Raw genomic sequence first — 24,097 nt, 5'->3', positions numbered from 1 at the left:
AGGTCGAATTATTCACTTGCAAGTGAACAATTCATCAGCAAAGTTTCTTAACTTATTTTGACAAAATTGAACTTAATGGCAGCTTTAAGCAAATTATTTTACTTTCATGAATAATTGAACAAATAAATTAACAGAGAATGTGTCTATGGGATACAGATAATACCCCCGCTCAGGGGCAGATCCAGCCATCTTCAAAAGATGAGTTCTCAACCCAGGACAAAGGGAGGGATTCAAACCATATGTCCCCATTCAAATGTATTTAAAGTCCATAAAAAGGGGGTTACGATCTGGTACTCAACTCTTAAGGGGACTCTAGAGAGGATGAAAGACAATACGTCAATAGGCAAATTAAATAGCTTTTAAATTTTAGAACAATTAATAAACTGCAGTATCAAATCTGCGATCACAAATCTATTTACAGAAACCCAGTTTTAACCAGATAAAAATAGTCACCACAAAATTGGGACCAGTTGACAGTTTTTGGCACTGTTCCAATTCCTTGAGACAAAGATCTACAGCGCTGTGATCATCTGTAGCTTCATCTCTGACTCCCCATCTCATATCAACAACCTGGAACTCGTAACCATGATCACGACAAAAAGATTGAATTCTGGGATATGAATGAACCATCCAAGAATTCCTTTCATATTTTGTATCTACAAAATAAATATAAAAGCATTACGCTGAAATATTTTATAGCATTCATACAGGATCATAAAGAAAATTTCTGTTCTTGGTATTTTAAATGTCAAAGATAATTAAAAACTATTTGCTTGACATCTTTTTCTTAGTTTACTATTTCATTGTATCACTCCTTGGTATATCAGACTGTTTTAGAAGTCCTACTTTAATAGCAAATACACTATTTTATCCTTCTGTTAACAATCAGTGCTTCTATATAAATCATGGTCTTTTGGATATTTCAAATTTGAATTATTGGTTTGCTGTCTCATAGACATTAGAGGGGGGTTGTAGGGGTCCTTATCATGAAATCCTGGGCTTAAAAACATGAAATCCCGAGGTCCTGAATTAAAAGAAATTTAAATCTCAGACACCCCAAATTCAAAAAAAGAAATCCCGGATCCCGTAAAGGATCAATCAAAATCCTGACCTTAAAAACACCCAATCCTGACGTCCCAAATAGGTCCTGCCCCCACTAACATTACCCCCAATATCTCATTTTATTCCTATTCATTAACTTCAATCATATTGACAAAACTTAATGGTATACATTGTGTTTTGTAAATGTAGCTGTATTTTAAGCCACAGATATAATAAATTGAAGTAAGAAATTTTTAAATTGATATAAAAGCGGAAAATCTGATAAATATAAAAGAAAACATTGTTTTAGGATATATGAAATTTAATCAAATAACATGTTATATGTTTGTCATCAAATCGATGAATAATTTACTGAGTTATCATTGTTGGGGCCACATTGATTTCAAATTGAAATGATTTGTTACAGCAAAATATTTATTCAGATTAAAAATAGTGTATATTTTTCTTTGGTATAATTAAATTTAACTTTTGAAATGATTTTAATATGTAAAGAGTGACTTTGCACCTTTCAGAAATTCAACTATTTAATTAATCAATAGTAAAAGTTATTAATTATGAAATCATATCTTGTAATAAATGTGACTTCAAATTGGCTGCTTTCAAATCATATCTTGTTGTTATTGTAACTTCAATATGACAAATCAAATATTTTATTTCATATTTTGTGAGTAATATCTGAATATACCTGTAAATGTACTACTGGTGAATATTCTGACAATTTTGGCAGTTGGTGGAAATTGTTGATTTATATCTCCCAATAATATTGGATTACTTGTACATTTCTCTTTCTTGGCCTGAATTTTTGCCATGCTAAAACCACGGTTAAATTTTTTCTGGACATTTGCCTTCCGGCTAACAGCAGTTGATATCCTTTTCTTTGCAATTTCAAAATCTGTCTTTTCCTTTTCATAAGCAGGATGGCCATTTTGAACTGTTGATTTCTGATCTTTTACTGTTTGTTGGTTGCTGGATGGTCCATTGTCTTGTCCTCCATTCTGCTGAGGAGCTGGCTTACTACTGTTTTGAACTGTCTTTGACAAGGGCTGTTTATTCTCTACCCTACATAAAACATTAGACAGTGAATACAACTCTCTACTTTTTGTGTTGTGATGGTTGCCACATGTGGAACAGGATCTGCTTACCTTTCCAGGGAATCTGAGATTACCACCCTGTTTTGGTGGTTTTTATGTTGCTTAGTCTTGAGAGTTTGCTATGCTGTTGGGTTTTTTATTACTTTTTGTTTTTGGAGATGGTGTTGTCATTGACTTATGAGTTTGAACATTACTCCAAACTCTCTTTTGCAAAAATTTGACAATCTTGTCTTGATTCTCCCTTAATCTAGAAGAGGTATTTAGTAATAAAATATTCATTCTAATGGTATGATTATGAAATTATTATAGATATTCCCCTCTTAATTTGTATGTAGATATATAAATACAGCCCATACTTCCTCATGTTAAAAGTGTAAGTAAGGCACAATCAAACACCTAAAGTTTGTTTTTTTATAAGATTATAGATAGGGCTTAAAAAATAAAGATTTTACTTCTAAACACTTTTTGGCTCATAAAATTTTGATATCTAAGCTGATCAAGCCATCATTTGTTATATATTTTTCTTTATGATGTCATAGAAATGTATTTCATCATTTCATCCAAAGGAGATGGTGGACTTGTCCTTCTACATTTCATTGCATACACATTGGTTATAATCAAAATTATTCAATAGAGATAACACATATTACCTACTGCTTCCCCATTACCAATGCATTTGGTACTACATGTAGGTATATAAATAAGACATATATTTTCCCACTAGGTATGCCTACAGCTAGCATATCTTTTAATATCATTGCCACACTAAATTATATGCCAATTTTCATTACAATATATTAATTCAGGAATTATCATTTCAAAAGTTTGAGCAATTTATGGTATTTTTCCAAACAATTCTTATGCATTTGTGCCAATTTGAAAAAAAATCCAATCTTTCATTTGCGCCACAAGGTTATATTTCATTTGCGCCAAATAGAAAAACTTCATTTGCGCCATTTTACAGGTAATACAGGTAACATATAACAAAAAAGTTAAATATTCATTGTTGTATCGTGAATAAGATTTTGTTTCTACAGTATTTCTCCTAGATGATTGTTCATACTCATTTCTAATACAAAACTGAGGTTTAGAATTATAAAATGTTTACATTTTTGAGGTGTCAGTTCAGAGACAAATAGAGGAAATAAGTCTGTATTTTTTTATGATCACACATACAGTATATAGCTTTAATAGCATATGCATCATATCAAAACTCGTTTAGATGTACCATAAAAATTGCAAAGCCAGAATAACAACTAATATGGACAGAATTATATCTTTACTATAGTGTATTATGCTCACAAATGTATCACAACTTTTACTCCTTTTTGAAAAAGTTTATAGTACAATGTAACAGAACTGTGTTTTAATGAAGTTTTAACATACCTTGTATGGGTTTAAGATGACTGATTTCTGAGGAATATATTTTATAATGCAAACAAAAACTCTTTATTATTAGAAGTGTTTTAAAAAAATCATTTATTTATACTATTTACATGTATTTACCTGTATTATTGGCGCAAATGAAAGGTTTAATTTTTGGTGCAAATGAATATGGTTTGTGGCGCAAGAGAAAGATTTTTTAATGCCGCAAATGAAATGCCAATTGGCGCAAAAGCAAAGCACCCTTAGTTCAATTTCCTTAGTTAAGACATTACATTGTATATTAGAAATTACATGTATTTAAGACATTACATTGTTATTTAGAAATTACATTGTATTTAAATCATTACATTGTAGGCATATACATAGCATTGGTGACCTTCTGCTGTTGTTTTTTTTTTCTATGGTCGCGTTGTTGTCTCTTTGACACAATCCCCATTTCCATTCTCAATTTTATAGTGTACATTTGTACTAGATATATGTTTTATTTATCCAAATAAACTTACATATTTATATAGTTAATTAGATAGGTAATAAACAATTTTGTGCATTCTGTGCATATTATTTAATTTATTTGATACTTACATTAGCAGTATTTTATGTTATGGTTGTGAAATATGGGGCTTCCATAAAGCTCCAAATATTGAAAAAATACAACTTGATTTTTGCAAAAACATATTAGGTGTCAAACAATGTACAACAAATGTTATGGTTTATTTTGAATTGGGTAGATATCCTTTGATATATTTTAGAATGTACAAAATAGTGAAGTACTGGTTAAAATTGTTATCCACAAGCAACTGTGTTCTTAAAAACTGCTACAGGGAACAACTGTATAATTTTTGTAATATTAGAAGCAGTTGGATTTTTCAACTACAACAATTATTGTTTCACTTAGGTTTAAATGAGATCTGGTATAACCAAGACAATTTGATTATTGATACAAATTTATTATTATTTGTAAAAACAAGGATATATGATCAAGCAAAGCAGACTTTGAATGATCAACCGAACGTTTCATCTAAGTGTTATTTATATAAATATATTGTCAATAATGTATGTTTACAGAATTATCTAACTAAACATATGAATTTTAGAGTGTATTTAACTCGCCTTAGATTGTCTTCTCATAATTTGTTTGTTGAACAGGCCGTTATCATGGAGTAATTAGGTTAGATAGAAAGTGTACTCTTTGTACTTTGAATATCACTGAAGATGAATTCCATTTTGTTTTACAATGTGAATGCTATATAGACTTAAAGAGACAGTTTATTAAACCTTATTATTATAGACGTCCATCGTCGTTTAAATTAGTGCAACTTCTCAGCACTGAAAATGGAAAAGATTTGCGTAATTTGTGTAAATTCTTGTTTAATGCACTTAATCGTAGGACCGAACTGTTATTAGTCAATACTTGATATTTATTTGCTTCTCTGATGTATTGTGTCATGGTGTGTTATAGAAATGTATTTGTATTTATTGAACTGATAAGCATGATGTGCTTAAAGTAATAAAGAATTGAAGTATTTAGGCTAAGTCTGGTAATAATCAAAGTGATGGAAATCACTCATGGAAAGATTGGATGAGTAGTTTGAATAATTTCATATCGGTATTGAGTGGACAAACAAGAACATTAATAAAGCACTATTTCTGACAATTGCATTAACTCTAGGTCTTTATAAGGAAGAGTGCTTTTCCGGTGTGTAGATAAAATAAGCTCAATTTAACTCTTAATTTTTTTAACGATTTTATTTAAACTGCAGTTTATATCTTAAGCAAATAATGTTCCCTGTTTTGAACATGTTTTTAAAAAAAATGGAAAAATAAAAAATTCAACTAGTAAAATTTACCAACTATTCTTTTAGGGCATATTAAAGACCAACAGATAAATTTGAAGCTAAGAACTTTAAAGTGTCAACAAAAATAATCTAAATAAGTTGTTTTGGGGCATTTTCTAAGTAGAAACAAAGGTTATATGACATTGCAGATTAAAAGTTGTAGAGAGCCTTTTGATCTATTTATAAAGTATTTTTCAGCACAGGGCATTGGAAATGTACTTCTTTTATTGAAATGTGGATTCTTTCTTGACTGCAAAAATATATATTCACTTCTTAAAAATATTCAAATGCCTAAAATTGTGAATAGATATTTGACATAACCTTTTAAATATTCATATTTATTTATATATTCTTTCAAAGATCTTGTTAATCCTTAATTAATCATTTATCTTTCAAACATAATTTATAGAATCACTTTATGTAGAATAGATCAAAAGTAATAGGCAATGGATAAATCCTCCTTACATATCAAACATCTAATATACATATTTGTGTATTCAATTATGAGGTCAAATACTTGTGTATTAAGAATTAGATGTATTTTGAATGGTCTTGTATAATTATGTAAGACTGAGGTTGATAGGTAATGTGGTCAATTTGGCTATATGGCCAGTCAAGGTCGTTAAACACTTCCATTTGTTGATTTACAGTTTAGGAGATGGGGCATTGTAAATAAAGGTCCACCTGGTATCTGATTGTTCTGTGATAATGAAAGTTATCAGCACTCAATTACATAATCAAACTAATTAAAAAAAGCCTGCACATCAACTTATCTTAATGAGATACATTCTTGAATGAACTGCTCCAAAAATATATCCATTTTTTCACAGTGTATATGTGTATTAGGTGCACATACATGAAAACTAAAGGGAACTATATTTCAGTGTAAATACATAAATTTAGTAGCTAACCTGTCGTGAAGTTAGGGAGGCCGGTGCCTATTAGGAAAGATTTAGAACAAGTTCCAATCTTTCCAAAAAAGTAGAGTAGTATGTGTCATTCAGATCCCAAATTTGACTAATATCTAAAGATTAAATTTCAAGATGTAACACTTTATTTTTACAATGTATTAACAGAGACATATAATACATTGTAATATTGTATTATATGTCTCTGGTATTAATATTCATTTTGCATCTCTTCACCATTTTAAATTTGGCTATTATGAATCCTAATTTTTTTCAATTCTCTGGTAAATTTCCCTGTATTATGTTATGTAATACTGTTTGGGTAAATAATTGAAACAGGAAAATGAAATGGAACTTTTCTTGTAAAAAGATGGAGAAGAAACCATGGGGACAGTGACTAAGATACTGTGTGAATATCCAGTGGCGGATCCAGAACTATTTGTAAGGGGGCGCTGACTGACCTAAGGGGGCCAGATTTAGTCACGCTTCAGTGATTTCCTATATAACAACCAAATTTTTCACACAAAAGGTAGAGGGGAGTTGGGGGGGGGGGTGTTGGCAGGAGTGTGTATCGACAGTTAACACATTATTGATGTTCATGAACGAAAAAAAAAAAAAAAGAACACCAACAAAATTTAGGTTGCATATTAAAAGAAACACAAGTTATACAGATTTTCTTAATAAAAAAAACAATCATTAATATACTTTATGGTGATTTTTATAATGACTGGTATACTGCTATTTAAAAGTGCAGTCATATACCTCAGCGTTATAATTAACTGCAATTTAAGTAAATTGAAATTAAGATTTTAATTAATATTTTGTGTATAGGTATCCCTCAAAGATGTATAGCATGGACAGAGCAGGGTCTGCCCCTGGGCATGCAAATAGGGTATTGAAATATCAGGTTTAATATCACAGGATCTAATTAATTCTTCTGTCCATCACAGAGGTGGATTCAGCCATTTTTAAAGGGGTTCCAACACATGCAAGTCATTTAAAAGGGAGGGTTCTGTGTCATTATTAAAACCAACCGTGCAAGGGCTGTATAGCCAGTCAAGGTCACTATGCCACTAGTAGTCAAACACTTTGATTTGGTGAGGGGGCAACCCCATCTGGTTTGTAAATATGAATTGGCTCTTGCAGGCTGACAGGAGTGACACACTGACTCTCTTCCTCTGTTACCTTAAAATTGAGCTCACTGATGGGTGCCGGAGGGTCTGGATGTGGGGGGGGGGGGGGGGGGGGGGGGAGTCTGTTATTCTGTAAACATTTAATTTTCATCCCTTTTTCTCTAATCTTTAAAAAATTAACCCCTTTTTTTCTCTAATTTTCAAAAAATTAACCCCTTTTTCTCTAATCTTCATTTTTTTAGCCCCTTATTCTCTAATCTTCATTTTTTAAAGGCATTATTCTTTAATCATTTAACCCCATCCAAACCCTCATGGGTCTTTCCAAAATGTCCTGCTCTTTTAAAATCATGCCTACTCATTTTATTAATTGCATATTTGTTCAGTCCTAAGTATTCGTGAACTATTTGCCACTGGATGTTAAGAAACAAAAATAAATCAATTAATCAATCACTATATTCTGCATGCATAAAAATGTGGAGTTTACCTGTCCTTTTCGTAACAATTAATGTACACAACTTGACTTAGTTACAAGTAAATAAATTGACAATATCGATGTATCGATTTTCACAAAAATCAAAACGTGTGGATTACATATGACGAAAATAAAATATACCTACCTTTCAGGTGCGGAGGCTGCAATTGAGGCTTTAGAACTGCCGGACCCCATTACCTCAAGATCACTTTTCGTACCGCGTTTTGATAAGATATTCCATTCTAATGAAAACGTGTATAATTATAAATATTTACGGGTGAATAGTTATATTTAGTGTGATCAGCTGATTTGACTTTAAATAGATTTGTCTACGGTGCTCTGTACAGGTATTTTTATATGCTAAGCCGCACGTACACAGGGGTGCAGCCAGAGACTACTATAACATGTTCCGGGTTTACCGAATAAAAGAGAGGAATCTTATTTTACAACATTTAACATGTGGGGGTAACATTTTAGTATAATAGTCCCAGTTCTAACTGAATATTAAAAAAATGCTTTAAATGTTAAGTGAAACTTCAGTAACCTAAATAATTCATACCAAAGATCTCCAAACAACTTGTGAGAGGCACATGCACAAATGAAGTCCCTCGTGTGGGTGTCCAAGTAATCATATAATCACAATTTTTTCCCCAATATAATCACATTAATCATTAATTATTTTTTTAAACAAGATAATCAAATAATACAGTCCTAGATTATCAAATAATCAAACAATCATGAATATTTGGTCTGGTAATCAAATAATCACCATAAAAACGGCCAAGTAATCACATAATCAAAAACCTAATGAGGAGTCTCATGAATGGAAGGGTTACATTACAAAAATATCAACCTTCATCATGTTTAACCTTCAAATCACTGAATACTAAAATGATATGTTGTGTATCATAAGTTTGATATGAATACTAAATGTATAATCAATTCTTATATCAAGGTTTGATGATTGCTATAATCAATTCCAGTTCAAAGGTACAAATAAGAGTGTACAGGCTGAGGAATAGAAAATTGACATATGAACCATGTAAGTGATGTCAATCAAAGTCAGACTGTCTAACATGGACACCTTACATTCATTCTATACACCAAATATAGTTGAACTCTTATAGTATCTTAGAGACAGATGTAACCACAAATTCTCAATGTTGACCATTGAACAATGAAATTGAGGTCAAGGTCAGTTGAACCCTGCTAGACTGAAAGGTACATCTTACAATAAATTTTCATTATGAAGTGGAGCTCATATTGTCTGAGAAATGGATCTATTCACCAAAAATTTACCTTGCTCATAGAAATGAGGTCGAGGTAATGTGAATTCTGTCTACTAGTATTAGAAATGTAAACATATGTTAGATATAAGTATCCAAAGATTTTTATCCTTAAGGGTTGTAGAGCACTCCAGAAAGACAGAAACTTCTCTAGTCAGTCGAGGTACATTTGAATGCAGATACAGTAAAGGAAATGTTTTTAGATTTTTGTTGAGCATGCAACATTTTGTCGTGGAAGCAAGACAGCAATTTTGTGATTATATCTGTTTCTCAGATACCATAAGAGAGTCAATTTAAATTTCATGTATAAAATGATTTTAATTTTTACATGTCTGTCTGACAGTGGCTCTTTAAGTCAGTAGAGCTCTTCAGAGCTCATGTTTACTGTGTTAATTTGTACATATCGTGCCCGACTCCAAATTAAATTTACCAACTTACTTACTTTAGAAATCCTACATTCTGTCGTTGGCCTTTTAACGATTAAAGACAGTCTCCAGAGTACAATTTTCAAAATTCCTTCTTCATTTTTCTATATTTTACCAATAAATGAACTTCAGTTTAATTTGGCAGTTAACATTTCGATGCTGTCTCAGGTTCAAGATCTTAGACATGTATAATTTTTCAAACCTAGATTTTTATGAACATCAGCAGAAGATTTTTTATAATTAAGATGTTTGATTGTTGGTGTTTAATGCCACTTTCAGCACAACTGACTATACTGTGGCTGTAAGTTTGTATTGGTGGAGGAAGCAAGAAAACAGAGAATCCTAGTCAATATAAAGATTGGATTCAAAGTCAGACCTTCATTGAATACTATAAAACTTGGACAGAAGCTTCCCCAAGATCAACAAATAGCATTTGTAAAAATAAATTATGTTTGTTACTGATGAAAAGACTTCTTTTTTAGCTGTTAACATAAGGCATTTACACTGATAGCAGCAATCACAGACAAGACAAGACAACATGTTAAAATTTTCTTTGTGTCTTTTAGTTTTATGACATATGGTATAGACATTTGAAAAATGGAAGGTTTGTGAACACATTAAACATGTTTAACCTACTCACATGTTGTGCCTTGCACAAGTCAGGAGGTCAGGAGCCTTTTATACAATGTTTGGTTGTCTGTCATACAGTTTTTCCTTTATTGTTTTGTTATTAATCACAGTGTTGGTTTTATTATTTGCTCAATTTTGAGGGTTGTATGGTTACTTTATAGTTGCTTATAAAATCCACAAAATTTTGGACTCTATTGGATAAATGTCTCATTGTTTATTATGCCACCTTTCCTTATTTCATACACGGTGAACCAGGTATGTGTTGATGCTAATGTTTGTCTTTGTTTGTATATTTATTTTTTGAGAAGTTTCGATTTCTTATCTTTGTTAAATGCAGCCATTTTCTATGACTGACCAGTGTTAGCATATTGACATAGCTTGTTTGGATTTATCAAGAGGAGATAATAGAAGAAAATGCTTGAGAATTAGATACACTTGAGAATTCAAATGGAATAATTAGAACACAAAATAAAAAAAGAAGAATTTATTCAGCAACATGAATTTATTGACTAGAATACATTGAAAATTGACTGTAAAACAAAATAAATCCCTTTTTTCCACCCTTTTACCCTGAATTGCAAGAATCTACTATGAAATTGAATTGTATAAAAGAAATACATTTTTTTTATTATTAATAAATTTAATCTAAATAATTTTTGAAAATTCTTAAGTTATTGATATTCAGTTGCTTTTTTCTAACTTTAGCAGAATGAAATAAAATGTTTTGTCCTGCACTGTCATGACTTTCACCTAAAACAAATAACGAACATTATCAGAAATATGATAAAATAAAAGAAAATGTTCATAGATGAAGTATAATATTAATGTAACATTACAGGCAACAGAAATATTCTGTCATAAATTCTTATGTCACATAAGACTGTATATTATTATGAACTACACACATTAATTTCCTCATTGGCGTCTAATTATTAAAATAATCAATAATGTACTTAGATTTAAATAAAATACAACCGATGTATAAAAAATTCATAAAAATAAGACCATAAAAAATATTTCATTGGTTTTCATTAAATATCAATACCGGCTTATTGTATAATTTATATAATTTTGTTCAGAGGCCTATAACTGTTGCTACTTTCTGGACAGAAGCCGGGTCTTCGGTCCACTTTACTTATAGTGGCTCATCTCTCATTTTTTTAATCTAAATATCTAAATTATATAAGAGATTTCTTAGTTGAAAAATAGTTTTCCCTTTACCTTTTCAGACACTTATCTTAATTTATATTCCATTAATGTTTCAAAAATAAGAATTTATTACCGGTACTATTTTCAAATAAAAATGGATCATATTTTTGAAACCAGGACCACTTATATATCTGGCAAATCCTTATTTTGTCTTTTTTGGCACATATGTTCTGGCATATAATTAAAGAGCAAAAAAAAACATGCATAATGTAAAATGTGAAGACATATAGTTTGTTGTTACTTCAAAAACTTATAATAACAACAAATATAAACATGACAAAAATATATACAAAAAAAAAAAGAAAAAAAAAGATTTCTATTAATAGCTATCTACAGATCTAAATAACGAGACAAATTTGAGTATTCATATTCAAATTGGCAGTGAGAAAGAACATTTTATACATCACAGAAATAAAATAACATTTGAGCATATCAAACTATATTGAACTATTATTTGCAGCATAATTTCAACGTTGAAATAGTAAGGCACATATGGTTATTGCCATTCACACATAAAACTATTTCCCAATCACTCACATATTTAGCCATCATTAATTAATTGTTCACTTAGAAAGACATATTAAACATTTTTGACACAAACTTGACATCTACTGACACGTGTACGGAGATTTCCAGCTTTAAGAGTTGCTGGTATTGGACTAGCAAATTGTGAATTTTGATCTATTGTTGTGAGCCAGAAACTGTATTTGTTTGCGTAAAAGTGACAGTTTCCACCATCACCGTTACACTCTATAAATGGAGTAGCTCTGAAATCTTCTAGACAACTGCCAGGGCTGGACAATGACTGACCACCTCCGCTTGGTCCTGCTCCAGTGTGCTGCAAATTTAAAAAACAAACATGTCAATTACATTTGAAAGTCATAATAAGGTCAATAATAAACAAAGAAGTGCATGGTGTTCTTATAAATCACTGTGCTTGTCCATCCTTTTTACCGATTTCAATACCGGATTAGAAATTTTACAATTAGAAATGTAAAGTTGTAACATCAAAACTTTATCCAACCAAAAATCAGAAATTATATAGTTTTCAAAATAAAAAGGTTGTCATATTGGAATTATATTCAATTTATTGTAATCTCATTTCTCCTTATCTATTGTTAAAATTTTTACAATGGAAATCTGTCTTATCAGAATTATATCATACTTTTTTGCCATAATTCTTCCCCTCAAAGTTAGACGGTCTTTAAATTTAAAAGCAGTAAACTTACCATAGCAAAACTGTATCCAATCCACATTCCTGACCAACCAATGGGACACTCTGGAATCTGTAATGTTTGACTGTGGACGGCAATTACATTAGCTGGGGCATCACATACCACACATCTACTGATGTAACGAGAGATATCGTTATCTGTCACAGGCATCATGGGTAATGGTGCATTTGTAGCCAACCAATAAGATTTATCATTTCTGTTGGCATAGTTACAAACATTGTTTGTATTACAGAAGAGGAATGGCATAGTGCTGAATCTCTGGAGACAGGAACCGGCCATACCTAAAATATCAATGGTCAAATTCATTATTAAAATCAGAAATTAATTCTATAATACCTATGGTAAGATCATATGTTTTCATATGTCATATGAATTCATACTATGCAACCTTTCTGAATACATTCTTAAACATACCCCATCTTCTTATATCTATTTAAATGAGACGAGGATAATTGTTTAAGAAATATTGTGATCACCTTATATTTTCTTATCAATTGATATACTTCTCCTTTAATAAAAAACATTATACTTATATGGTATGGGAAAAGAAAGAATTACTGGTATATGATTGAAGCATGTATTGTAATAAACAGTTGCCATTATATAATTTAATCATATACCTTGTTTTGAGTTTTCATATTATTTAACCATAATCCTTGTTATTAGTTTTCATCTTGTTTCACCATAGACCTCGTTTTCTGTTTTAACAATCAGCAAATTTTTAAGCTTCCAGTTTTAGCTTATTCAATCCTAAATCTTGTTTTCATCTTTTAAAGGTCTGTTTTTTAGTTTCATCTTCATTAACCATTAACTTCATTTTCATTTAATTTTTAATAACAACTATCTGACCATATGCCTTGTTTCAGTTTTTTTTTTAAATCTATTAACTATAACTTTTCTATAAGCATTGTTTTTTTTCATTTTGATGTTTTCAATCATAGGATCTGTTTTTAGTAAATCTACCTTTTAGGATACCAAACAACAGAAATAAACACATGATTTTCTTTGTTTAACTTTCTGACAGAAATTTACCTAAATCTTGATGCTGAGATCTTTCATTTCCTTCAATGTACAATAAACTGTATCCCTCCCATATTTTGGTAAGTCTTTCTGGACAAACTGGAATATCTTGACTCTGACTGTGACGTACTAACAGGAAACCAGAGGGTGGAGTATTGCCTGGCAACCCTGAACGTCCAGGTTCTCCCTCTAATCCACGAGCACCTTAAATTGAAAATTAAAAACATTACTTAAAATCCTGTAAATTCAGAAATTATTGCGCTGTTCTTATTATTGCCAAAAATGCGAAAGAGTTGTAAACGCAATAATTTAAAGTCACATTTTGAAATATCTTATATGAATAAATCAGGATTTTTCTCAAATTTGTAAAAATTAAAATCGCATTTAATTCTAAAATGACAAAATCAAAATAATAAATGCACTCAAAGATTTCTGAATTTACAGTAGTTCTAATCAAGGAACAACTTGAGGACAGCCAGAATAACTGACAGATAAATGAAGCTGAAGCATTAAAAGGGTTATTCTTATAGGGTTTCAGACCAAATCCTGTAACATCACTTTCATTTGTAAGTTTCCATTTTCATGGTTTGTGCAAGCATGCATGATTTGTGGGTTTTTTAATTCATGGTTTAAGATGAACAAATTCCTAATCAATGAAAATAAATATTCCTTTTGGTATTAAAATATGTACCTCATAAACAATAGACGTATGCAAATTCCTCCACCTTTACATAATATCACACAAGTTCCCATTAACCTTGACATCACAATTTGTAAAACATGATGTCATAATTAAAAATTACAAAAGTGAGAGCCGTGGTATAATGGTTAGTGCATCGGACTACTAACACAAAGGTTCCTGGTTCGATTCCCGTTGCGGGATGAAAATTTTAGGCACTGAATTTTCGGCTCTCCCTTGACACCATTTGTGAGTATGGTCTTGAAACGATGATAGTCTGTCGGAAAGGGACGATAAATGGCTGACCCGTGTTAAGAGAGAGCCATATCTCTTGCACGTAAAAGACACCCTTGTAGATTTCGAGAAAGAGTAGGCTAATGCCGCTACAAGGCAGCACTAGCACCCGCAAAGTGGAAAGGGATTAATATAAGTTGCAAAACTTGTTTCCCAACCCACTATAAATAAATATGTTTAAACTAATTAAAAATTGATTGCTGCTTGACATCAAAAGGTTATTCAGAGACACAATCCAGCTTAATACCAAAAGTGTAAATAAGTTTATTGAAACTTACCTGGAAGTCCATCCTGACCAGGAGTACCAGGGAACCCACGCTGTCCTAATTCACCTTTCATACCAGGTAAACCATCCAATCCACGAGCTCCTTTAGCACCAGCAAATCCAGGTGGTCCTTAATAGGAAATATAAAAATATTAAAATCACAAGCAGACAAAGGAAATTGATCAGGACCAATATTATATATATTATTATTCATTTTAGTACATGTAGTAATAATTTGACCAAAACATCCTTCAATTCTTCTTCTTTCTATACTGTGCAGGGCTCCTCAGGAGAATTATCGCAACCATATTAAACACAAAACTTCAGTTTAAAAATAACACAAGTCTAATCCACATGACTGTTTATCTGAAAATGAACCCTTAGGAGAGAAAAGATTATTTTTCTTTTTATAAACTGACAACTAATACAACATGAAAATAAGAATTTTCTCTAAGAAAGGCAAAATTTTTACAATCATATCATTATTTTTTAATCCTGTTGCATAAGCTGATCCTAGTAGGCTCAAAAGTTTGTTATTCTTGCTAATAAAGTTAATATCAAAAATAGTCCAATAATTTTGACGTCTTGAAAGGCTATTCTATTTTTCTGCTTTGATGCCTAGCAAGCCATCAAAGCATCAAAATAAAATAGCCTTTCAATACGTCATCATTGGCGGATCCAGGGGGGTGGGGTTCCGGGGGTTGAAACCCCCCTTATTTTTTGCTGATTAATGCATTTGAATGGGAGCATATAATTGGAATTAGATATTCCAGTTTTTTATAAATGTTACCTCTGAGTCCAATTTCTCCTTTCTGTCCATCTAGACCAGGGAATCCTCTCAATCCGGGTATTCCGGGTTCTCCTTTAGGACCTGGAGGTAATAGTGCGTTATTTATAACACCTGGTAGACCTCTGTCTCCCTTTTCTCCAGGTAAGCCACTCAATCCTTCAAAGAAAATAATGCATAGAATGAGTTTGATGTGTGAGCTTTTGATTTTGCCACTTGTTTAGGGACTTTCTGTTTTGTCAATTTTGCTCTGAGTTATGTATTTTTGTTAGTGTGAATAGAAACAAATATCAACCAGATGCTCCGCAGGGCGTAGCTTTATACGACCGCAGAGGTTGAACCCTGAACGGTTAGGGCAAGTATGGACACAACATTCAAGCTGGATTCAGCTCTAAATTTGGATTGTTATTAAATAGTTGACACAGCATAGGTTTCTGACACAGAATGAATGTGTTCTAATGAACTTAAAATTTTTGTTTCTCTTAGAGCAATTCACTATGCTGTTGAATATTAATCCTCTCAAAAAAATGTTTGAAGAAATTTTCTTTTTTATTTATGAAATTTCAAATGAGAAAAATTGAACCCAATTTTTTTAATCACATCCCCCTTTCCCTTATTCCAAAACTAATCTCAATTAAAATTTCTAATGGAGTTTGCAACAATAACTACTCATTTAAATACATCATAAAATATTAAGATGTAAAAAAAACTGCTTGTTATCACTGAATGGTAAAGATTATTTTAATTTATAAGTTGGTAGTAAAAAGTGAATATACATTGTATATTGTATATAACAAAGATTTAAGTTGATTCTGGACAAAGAAAGATAACTCCAATTAAAAAAAAATCTTGCTATTGCACAATATTTTGCAATTAGATATTTCTTGCTTACTATTCTGGACAAAGAAAGATAACTCTAATTAAAAAAAAATTTGATATTTCACAATATTGTGCAATTAGATATTTCTTGCCATTGTGCAATACTGTGCAATTGAAAAGACTTGCTATTGCACAATACTTAATATAATAATTTTAGATCCTGATTTGGACCAACTTGAAAACTGGGCCCATAATAAAAAATCTAAGTACATTTTTGGATTCAGCATATCAAAGAACTTCAAGATTTCAATTTTTGTTAAAATCAGACTAAGTTTAATTTTGGACCCTTTGGACTTTAGTGTAGACCAATTTGAAAACAGGACCAAAAATGAAGAATCTACATACACAGTTAGATTTGGTATATCAAAGAACCCCATTTATTCAATTTTTGATGAAATCAAACAAAGTTTAATTTTGGACCCCGATTTGGACCAACTTGAAAACTGGGCCAATAATCAAGAATCTAAGTACATTTTTAGATTCAGCATATCAAAGAACCTAACTGATTCATTTTTTGTCAAAATCAAACTAAGTTTAATTTTGGACCCTTTGGACCTTAATGTAGACCAATTTGAAAACTGGACCAAAAGTTAAGAATCTACATACACAGTCATGACAGTTAGATTCAGCATATCAAAGAACCCCAATTATTCAATTTTGATGAAATCAAACAAAAGTTTAATTTTGGACCCTTTGGGCCCCTTATTATGTTGGGACCAAAACTCCCAAAATCAAACCCAACCTTTCTTTTATGGTCATAAACCTTGTGTTTAAATTTCATAGATTTCTATTTACTTATACTAACGTTATGGTGCGAAAACCAAGAAAAATGCTTATTTGGTTCCCCTTTTTGGCCCCTAATTCCTAAACTGTTGGGACCTAAACTCCCAAAATCAATACCAACCTTCCTTTTGTAGTCATTAACATTGTGTTTAAATTTCATTGATTTCTATTTACTTAAACTAATGTTATTGTGCGAAAACCAAGAATAATGCTTATTTGGGCCCCTTTTTGGCCCCTAATTCCTAAACTGTTGAGACCAAAACTCCCAAAATCAATCCCAACCGTTCTTTTGTGGTCATAAACCTTGTGTCAAAATTTCATAGATTTCTATTAACTTAAACTAAAGTTATAGTGCGAAAACCTAGAAAATGCTTATTTGGGCCCTTTTTGGCCCCTAATTCCTAAAATGTTGGGACCAAAACTCCCAAAATCAATACCAACCTTCCTTTTGTGGTCATAAACCTTGTGTTAAAATTTCATAGATTTCCATTCACTTTTACTAAAGTTAGAGTGCGAAAACTAAAAGTATTCGGACGCCGGACGACGACGACGACGCCGACGCCAACGTGATAGCAATATACGACGAAAATTTTTTCAAAATTTGCGGTCGTATAACAAGAATGCACACACTGAAATGTCTCGCCTTCTTTACTACAGATCAAAACACAAAATCTTAACTATAACCACTGAACCATGAAAATGAGGTCAAGGTCAGATGACACCTGCCAGTTGGACATGTAAACCTTACAGTCCTTCCATACACCAAATATACTAGACCTATTGCTTATGGTATCTGAGATATGGACTTGACCACCAAAACTTAACCTTGTTCACTGATCCACGAAATGAGGTCGAGGTCAAGTGAAAACTGTCTGACAGCATGAGGACCTTGCAAGGTACGCACATACCAAATATAGTTATCCAATTACTTAAAATAAGAGAGAATTTAACATTACAAACCAGATGCTCCGCAGGGTGCAGCTTTATACGACCGCATAGGTTGAACCCTGAACGGTTGGGGCAAGTATGGACACAACATTCAAGCTGGATTCAGCTCTAAATTTAGATTGTGATTAAATAGTTGACACAGCATAGGTTTTGGACACAGAATGAATGTGGTCTAATGAACTTAAAATAATTTTTTTGTCTTTGAGCAATCACTATGCTGTTGAATATTAATCCTCTCAAAAAAATGTTTGAAGAAATTTTCTTTTTATTTATGAAATCTGAAATGAGAAAAATTACCCCCCCCCCCCCACCATTTTTTTTCACATCCCCTTTTCCTTTTTTCAAAACTGATCTCAATTCAAATTTCTAATGGAGTTTGCAACAATAACTACTCATTTAAATACATCATAAAATATTAAAATGTAACAAAAAGTGTTTGTTATCACTGAATGGTAAAGAGTGTTTTAATTTATCAGTTGGTAGTAAAAGTGAATATACAATGTGCATTGTATAAAACAATGATTTAAGTTGATTCAACTACTATTCTGGACAAAGAAAGATAACTCCAATCAATTGAAAATTTCTTGCTATTGCACAATATTGTGCAATTAGATATTTCTTGCTATTGCGCAATACTGTGCAATTGAAAATATTTGCTATTGCACAATACTGTGCAATTGAAGATTTCTTGCTATTGCACAATACTGTGCAATTGAACATTTTTTGCTATTGCACAATACTGTGCAATTGAACATTTTTTGCTATTGCACAATACTGTGCAATTGAAGATTTCTTGCTATTGCTGAATACTGTGCAATTGAAAATTTCTTGCTATTGCACAATACTTAATATAATAATTTTGGATCCTGATTTGAACCAACTTGAAAACTGGGCCAATAATCAAAAATCTAAGTACATGATTAAATTCAGCATATCAAAAAAGCCAAAGAATTCAATTTTTATTAAAATCAAACTTAGTTTAATTTTGGACCCTTTGGTATTTAATGTAGACCAATTTGAAAACGGGACTAAAAATTAAGAATCTACATACACAGTTAGATTTGGCATATCAAAGAACCCCAATTATTCAATTTTTGATGAAATCAAACAAAGTTTAATTTTGGACCCCGATTTGGACCAACTTGAAAACTGGGCCAATAATAAAAAATCTAAGTACATTTTTAGATTCAGCATATCAAAGAACCCCAAGGATTCAATTTTTGTTAAAATCAAACTAAGTTTAATTTTGGACCCTTTGGACCTTAATGTAGACCAATTGGAAAACGGGACCAAAAATTAAGAATCTACATACACAGTTAGATCCGGCATATCAAAGAACCCCAATTATTCAATTTTTGATGAAATCAAACAAAGTTCAATTTTGGACCCTTTGGGCCCCTTATTCCTAAAAACCTGTTGGGACCAAAACTCCCAAAATCAAACCCAACCTTCCTTTTATGGTCATAAACCTTGTGTTTAAATTTCAAAGATTTCTATTTACTTATACTAAAGTTATGGTGCGAAAACCAAGAATAATGCTTACTTGGGCCCCTTTTTGGCCCCTAATTCCTAAACTGTTCAGACCTCAACTCCCAAAATCAATCCCAACCTTCCTTTTGTGGTCATAAACCTTGTGTTTAAATTTCATTGATTTCTATTTACTTATACTAAAGTTATTGTGCGAAAACCAAGAATAATGCTTATTTGGGCCCTTTTTTGGCCCCTAATTCCTAAACTGTTTGAACTAAAACTCCCAAAATGAATCCCAACCTTCCTTTTGTGGTCATAAACCTTGTGTCAAAATTTCATAGATTTCTATTTACTTAAACTAAAGTTATAGAGCGAAAACCAAGAAAATGCTTATTTGGGCCCTTTTTGGCCCCTAATTCCTAAAATTTTGGGACCAAAACTCCCAAAATCAATCCCAACCTTCCTTTTGTGGTTATAAACCTTGTGTTAAAATTTCATAGATTCTATTCACTTTTACTAAAGTTAGAGTGCGAAAACTAAAAGTATTCGGACAACGACGCCGACGACGCAGGACGACGACGCCAACGTGATAGCAATATACGACGAAAAATTAAAATTTTTGCGGTCGTATAAAAATCTTAACTTTTTTATCAAGTAGTCACTGAACCATGAAAATGAGGTCAAGGATATTGGACATGTGACTGACGGAAACTTGGTAGCATGAGGCATCTATATACAAAGTGTGAAGCATCCAGGTCTTCCACCTTCTAAAATATATAGCTTTTAAGAAGTTAGGTAACGCCGCCGCCGCCGGATCACTTTCCCTATGTCAAGTTTTCTGCAACAAAGGTTGCAGGCTCGACAATAAAGTATACATTTTTCATTAATTTTTTGAGTTAAATATACATGCATTCAACATTCATTTAAAATTATTTAGTCAGCGTACTTTAATTTTGAGAAATAAAAGATTCATAATTTAACAGATTATATATATTATATAGGGGAAAAATATGTCTGACGAGTAAAACCAAAATCCATTTATAGTCATTCATAACTTTTTTGTGGGAAATTATATAAATAAATGTCTTTCAGTATATAAAATGAAATTATTTTATACTATTTGTTTTCTTGCTATTTGAAAAGTAGTCCAAAGATTAACTATTCACCATATTGTTTCTTTTGAAATTATAACAAATAGTGTCCTTTCTAACAGGACAAATATTGAAAGATCAGGGAAGTAATTTTTTAATACTGGTTTTCCCACTGCCAAGGTAGATAACTTTCTTATTACAGAACTTTTTATTCTTACTCTTTCTTTAGGTCATATTTTTGTCAAAGAAATATAGTTTCCATCACTGCAACAAGTGTGTTACAATATTTCTCCACTCGAGACAGTTATGTTATGATATCTAAAGCGCAAGGCTTGCCAAGCTTTTTTAATTTTTAAATTTAACTTTAGAGAGTTGAGAAATATCCTTATAAACGAGTTATAGAAGTGGAATCTGTGTCTCTAATGATTTTTATCCCTCCAATACAAAGATTTGCAGAAAGTTGTGTTTTTAAAACGTGACGTCATCAGACATGGTCGCTTTTTTTCAAGACTCTCACGCCGCTTAAGAAAGGTGAAAATAGCACAAAATTAGAAAACTAATTCTCTAATTTCAATCTTTCCAATTTTTACCATTTTCTCCAGGAAGTCCATCAAATCCATCGCGTCCACTTTCTCCTTTAGGTCCAGGACTTCCAGGCAATCCATCCAAACCGGGCTGTCCCTTTTGACCTTTAGATCCAAAGCCACCGGGAATACCAGGTTCACCTGTTAAGGAAAAGTAATTCAACTATAATATACACATTTTGTTTTATACTTTCTGTTTGATTAAAAAAACTGTTTCTATTCTATATCTCATCATTAGATTCTGACATCATTTTTAGTAATTTTTTTCTTTAGTAATCATACATTTTTACATCTGTTTGTTTTCTTTACCAACTGAATGTCAGGATGCCTAAATAGTCTGATGTCAAAACACTTTTCAAATTGGTACTTATAATTATTTTAGAAATGAATGTTATATTCAATATCAAACTTCCTTTTCTTATTAACTCATCATTCAAGATCTCACTTAACTTTATAAAATGATAAACTGAAATGAGTTTTGTTTGTTAACAGATTTTAAGTAGGTATTTCTTTTTAAAAATACAAAATGAAAGAAACTAATATATAACAAATCATAATCCAAATAGGATTATTTAAAAACAAATAACTTCAAATGAAGGAAAGTTCTCCTAGATTTATTTTTTCCAAGGAACATACTGTTAATTCAGAAATTATAGCATGCATTTATTATTGTGTGCATTAATTATTGCGATTTTGGCATTTTAGAATGAAATGCGATTTTAATTTTTTCTATATTGAGAAAAATCCTATATAATTTAAATCAAAATTCAAGTTTAAATTATTGCGATTATAACCCTGTCACATTTTTTACATTAATAAAAGAATAGCAATAACTTTTGAATTTACAGTATCATGTATGGATATCAAACTCACCTTTACGGCCATCCAATCCATTGTTACCCTGAGGACCAGGTAAACCATTGAGACCTCTATCTCCTGATTCTCCTTTACGACCATTCACCCCAGGTAATCCATCAACACCAGATTCTCCACGGAGACCAGCACTACCTAAAATAGCAAGTAAAGAAAAATATAAAAAGTGATAAATGGGAACATGATTTTTGTTGTCTCATTGACATTTTACTACTTGTGACATTTAAAATTTAATTTTTATTCATCATCTTCTTGCACCTCAATAATTTTACCAAAAAAAAAATTGAACTACAAATAAATAAATATATGTAATGTAGTGATACATACCTGGTAATCCATCCAATCCTCGTGATCCTTTCTGTCCGATTCCTTCAAGTCCAGGAATTCCTGATTCACCCTTAGCACCTGGGAATCCATCCCGACCAGGGAAACCTAAAAAAAAATGTTACATTTATTTGATGTAAAACAATAGAGGCCAGATATCAATTTTTACAAGACATTTAATTTTATTTACAAAGTTCTTTAAAAGTAAGTGAGTAATACAAGTACTTCTAAATAGACTATGGATACACATTTTTAACATAGAGAAGCAGTATAATAGATGAAGTCAGAAATGGTGTACTAAAGAAAGTCATTGAGTTTGATGTTTCTAACTGGTCAAGAAGTCATTATGAAGTTGCAGATACAACAATGTAATCTAAGAGAACATAAACAGAATTTCTAAAACTGAAAAACAGCAAAAGCGATTTTGATTGTTAGAAATTCTAAATTTTACTCCCACTACCAGACACAACACTTTGGGTGTACTATTGAGGTTTGTTCAGATAAGTTATAAACCAGCCAAAGTTTGAATAAGAAAAAACCTTATAATATTTAGGCCCTTGTAAATTATATACTTACCAACATCTCCTTTCATTCCTGGTAAACCATCTAATCCAGAACGGCCTGGTAGACCTGGTTCCCCTTTGCTTCCCTCTGATGTTCTTCCTGGCTCTCCCTTACTTCCGTCTCTTCCATTGAAACCTGTTCAAACAAATACATAGTTATTGAAATTAAATTTCCAAAAATATGAATGGATCAAATTGTTCATGAAATAAAGTATGTATATAACAACATCTTCAATAGCACACTCAATATGAAGAGAATAAGAATACCAGTTTTTGTTATTCAAGATAAATTCAGCTTCTATTTGAAGGGGGTATAGTTTTATTATCTAAAACAACTATACATCATTGAGATGGAAACCATCTCTGTGCGCCCCACTGAGAATAACTTGGGGTAAAAAATTTGTACCATTACCATATGATATGGGGTTGTCAACTGAAACAAAGTCTTTAACCTTGACCTTCGCCATAGGGAGAGGGTGTTGTAAAAATATTATGACACACCCTCTGGTGTGGGTTAATATATACGTCAAGTATAAAGTATGAGAATATAATGGTTCTCTATATAATGAGCGTACACAATTTGTTGTTGATGGACAGACTGATCACTATAGGGTGACATGCTATTCTGTGGGGCCCTGATTATTTAAAAGAAAGACATATCAGTAATCTATAAATAATCTGACTTTACCTCTTTCTCCTTTAGGTCCAGGTAATCCTGGTTGTCCATCAGGTCCTGGGAATCCAGGATTTCCTTTCTCTCCTAATTAAATAAGATATATATATATATATATTAGTATATAAAAAAAAATTCATTCATATGAGAGAGAAAACCAAAAAACTTCAAGTTAAATACATTAGCCAGTTA

General features: G+C 31.6%; 2 protein-coding genes across 5 annotated transcripts in view; both read right to left on the bottom strand.

The window, feature by feature from the left end:
* Positions 1–8,177, bottom strand: part of LOC143068587 (NACHT domain- and WD repeat-containing protein 1-like) — a 45,733-nt gene extending 37,556 nt beyond the window's left edge. For all 3 annotated transcript variants that reach the window (XM_076242769.1, XM_076242771.1, XM_076242770.1), the window contains exons 1-3: positions 8,033–8,177; positions 1,748–2,121; positions 454–656 (exon numbers count right to left, since the gene is read on the bottom strand). In XM_076242769.1, coding sequence (XP_076098884.1) covers positions 454–656; positions 1,748–2,121; positions 8,033–8,082 — 627 coding nt within the window. In that variant the 5' untranslated portion in view covers positions 8,083–8,177. The remainder of the gene's footprint in view (positions 1–453; positions 657–1,747; positions 2,122–8,032) is intronic.
* A 2,520-nt stretch (positions 8,178–10,697) lies between these two features.
* The window catches only part of LOC143068571 (uncharacterized), a 60,350-nt gene continuing 46,950 nt past the window's right edge, over positions 10,698–24,097 (bottom strand). For both annotated transcript variants that reach the window (XM_076242750.1, XM_076242751.1), the window contains 10 exons: positions 23,921–23,992; positions 23,246–23,368; positions 22,673–22,777; positions 22,346–22,480; positions 21,479–21,613; positions 15,721–15,876; positions 14,944–15,060; positions 13,705–13,896; positions 12,667–12,953; positions 10,698–12,275 (listed from right to left, as the gene is read on the bottom strand). In XM_076242750.1, the coding sequence (XP_076098865.1) occupies positions 12,018–12,275; positions 12,667–12,953; positions 13,705–13,896; positions 14,944–15,060; positions 15,721–15,876; positions 21,479–21,613; positions 22,346–22,480; positions 22,673–22,777; positions 23,246–23,368; positions 23,921–23,992 (1,580 nt within the window). In that variant the 3' untranslated portion in view covers positions 10,698–12,017. The remainder of the gene's footprint in view (positions 12,276–12,666; positions 12,954–13,704; positions 13,897–14,943; positions 15,061–15,720; positions 15,877–21,478; positions 21,614–22,345; positions 22,481–22,672; positions 22,778–23,245; positions 23,369–23,920; positions 23,993–24,097) is intronic.

This window comes from Mytilus galloprovincialis, chromosome 3 (genome assembly GCF_965363235.1).
Source record: "Mytilus galloprovincialis chromosome 3, xbMytGall1.hap1.1, whole genome shotgun sequence".
In the NCBI taxonomy this organism is placed as follows: domain Eukaryota; kingdom Metazoa; phylum Mollusca; class Bivalvia; order Mytilida; family Mytilidae; genus Mytilus; species Mytilus galloprovincialis.
The sequence above is the reverse complement of the archived record's forward strand: the minus strand, read 5'-3'. Positions and strand labels throughout refer to the sequence as shown.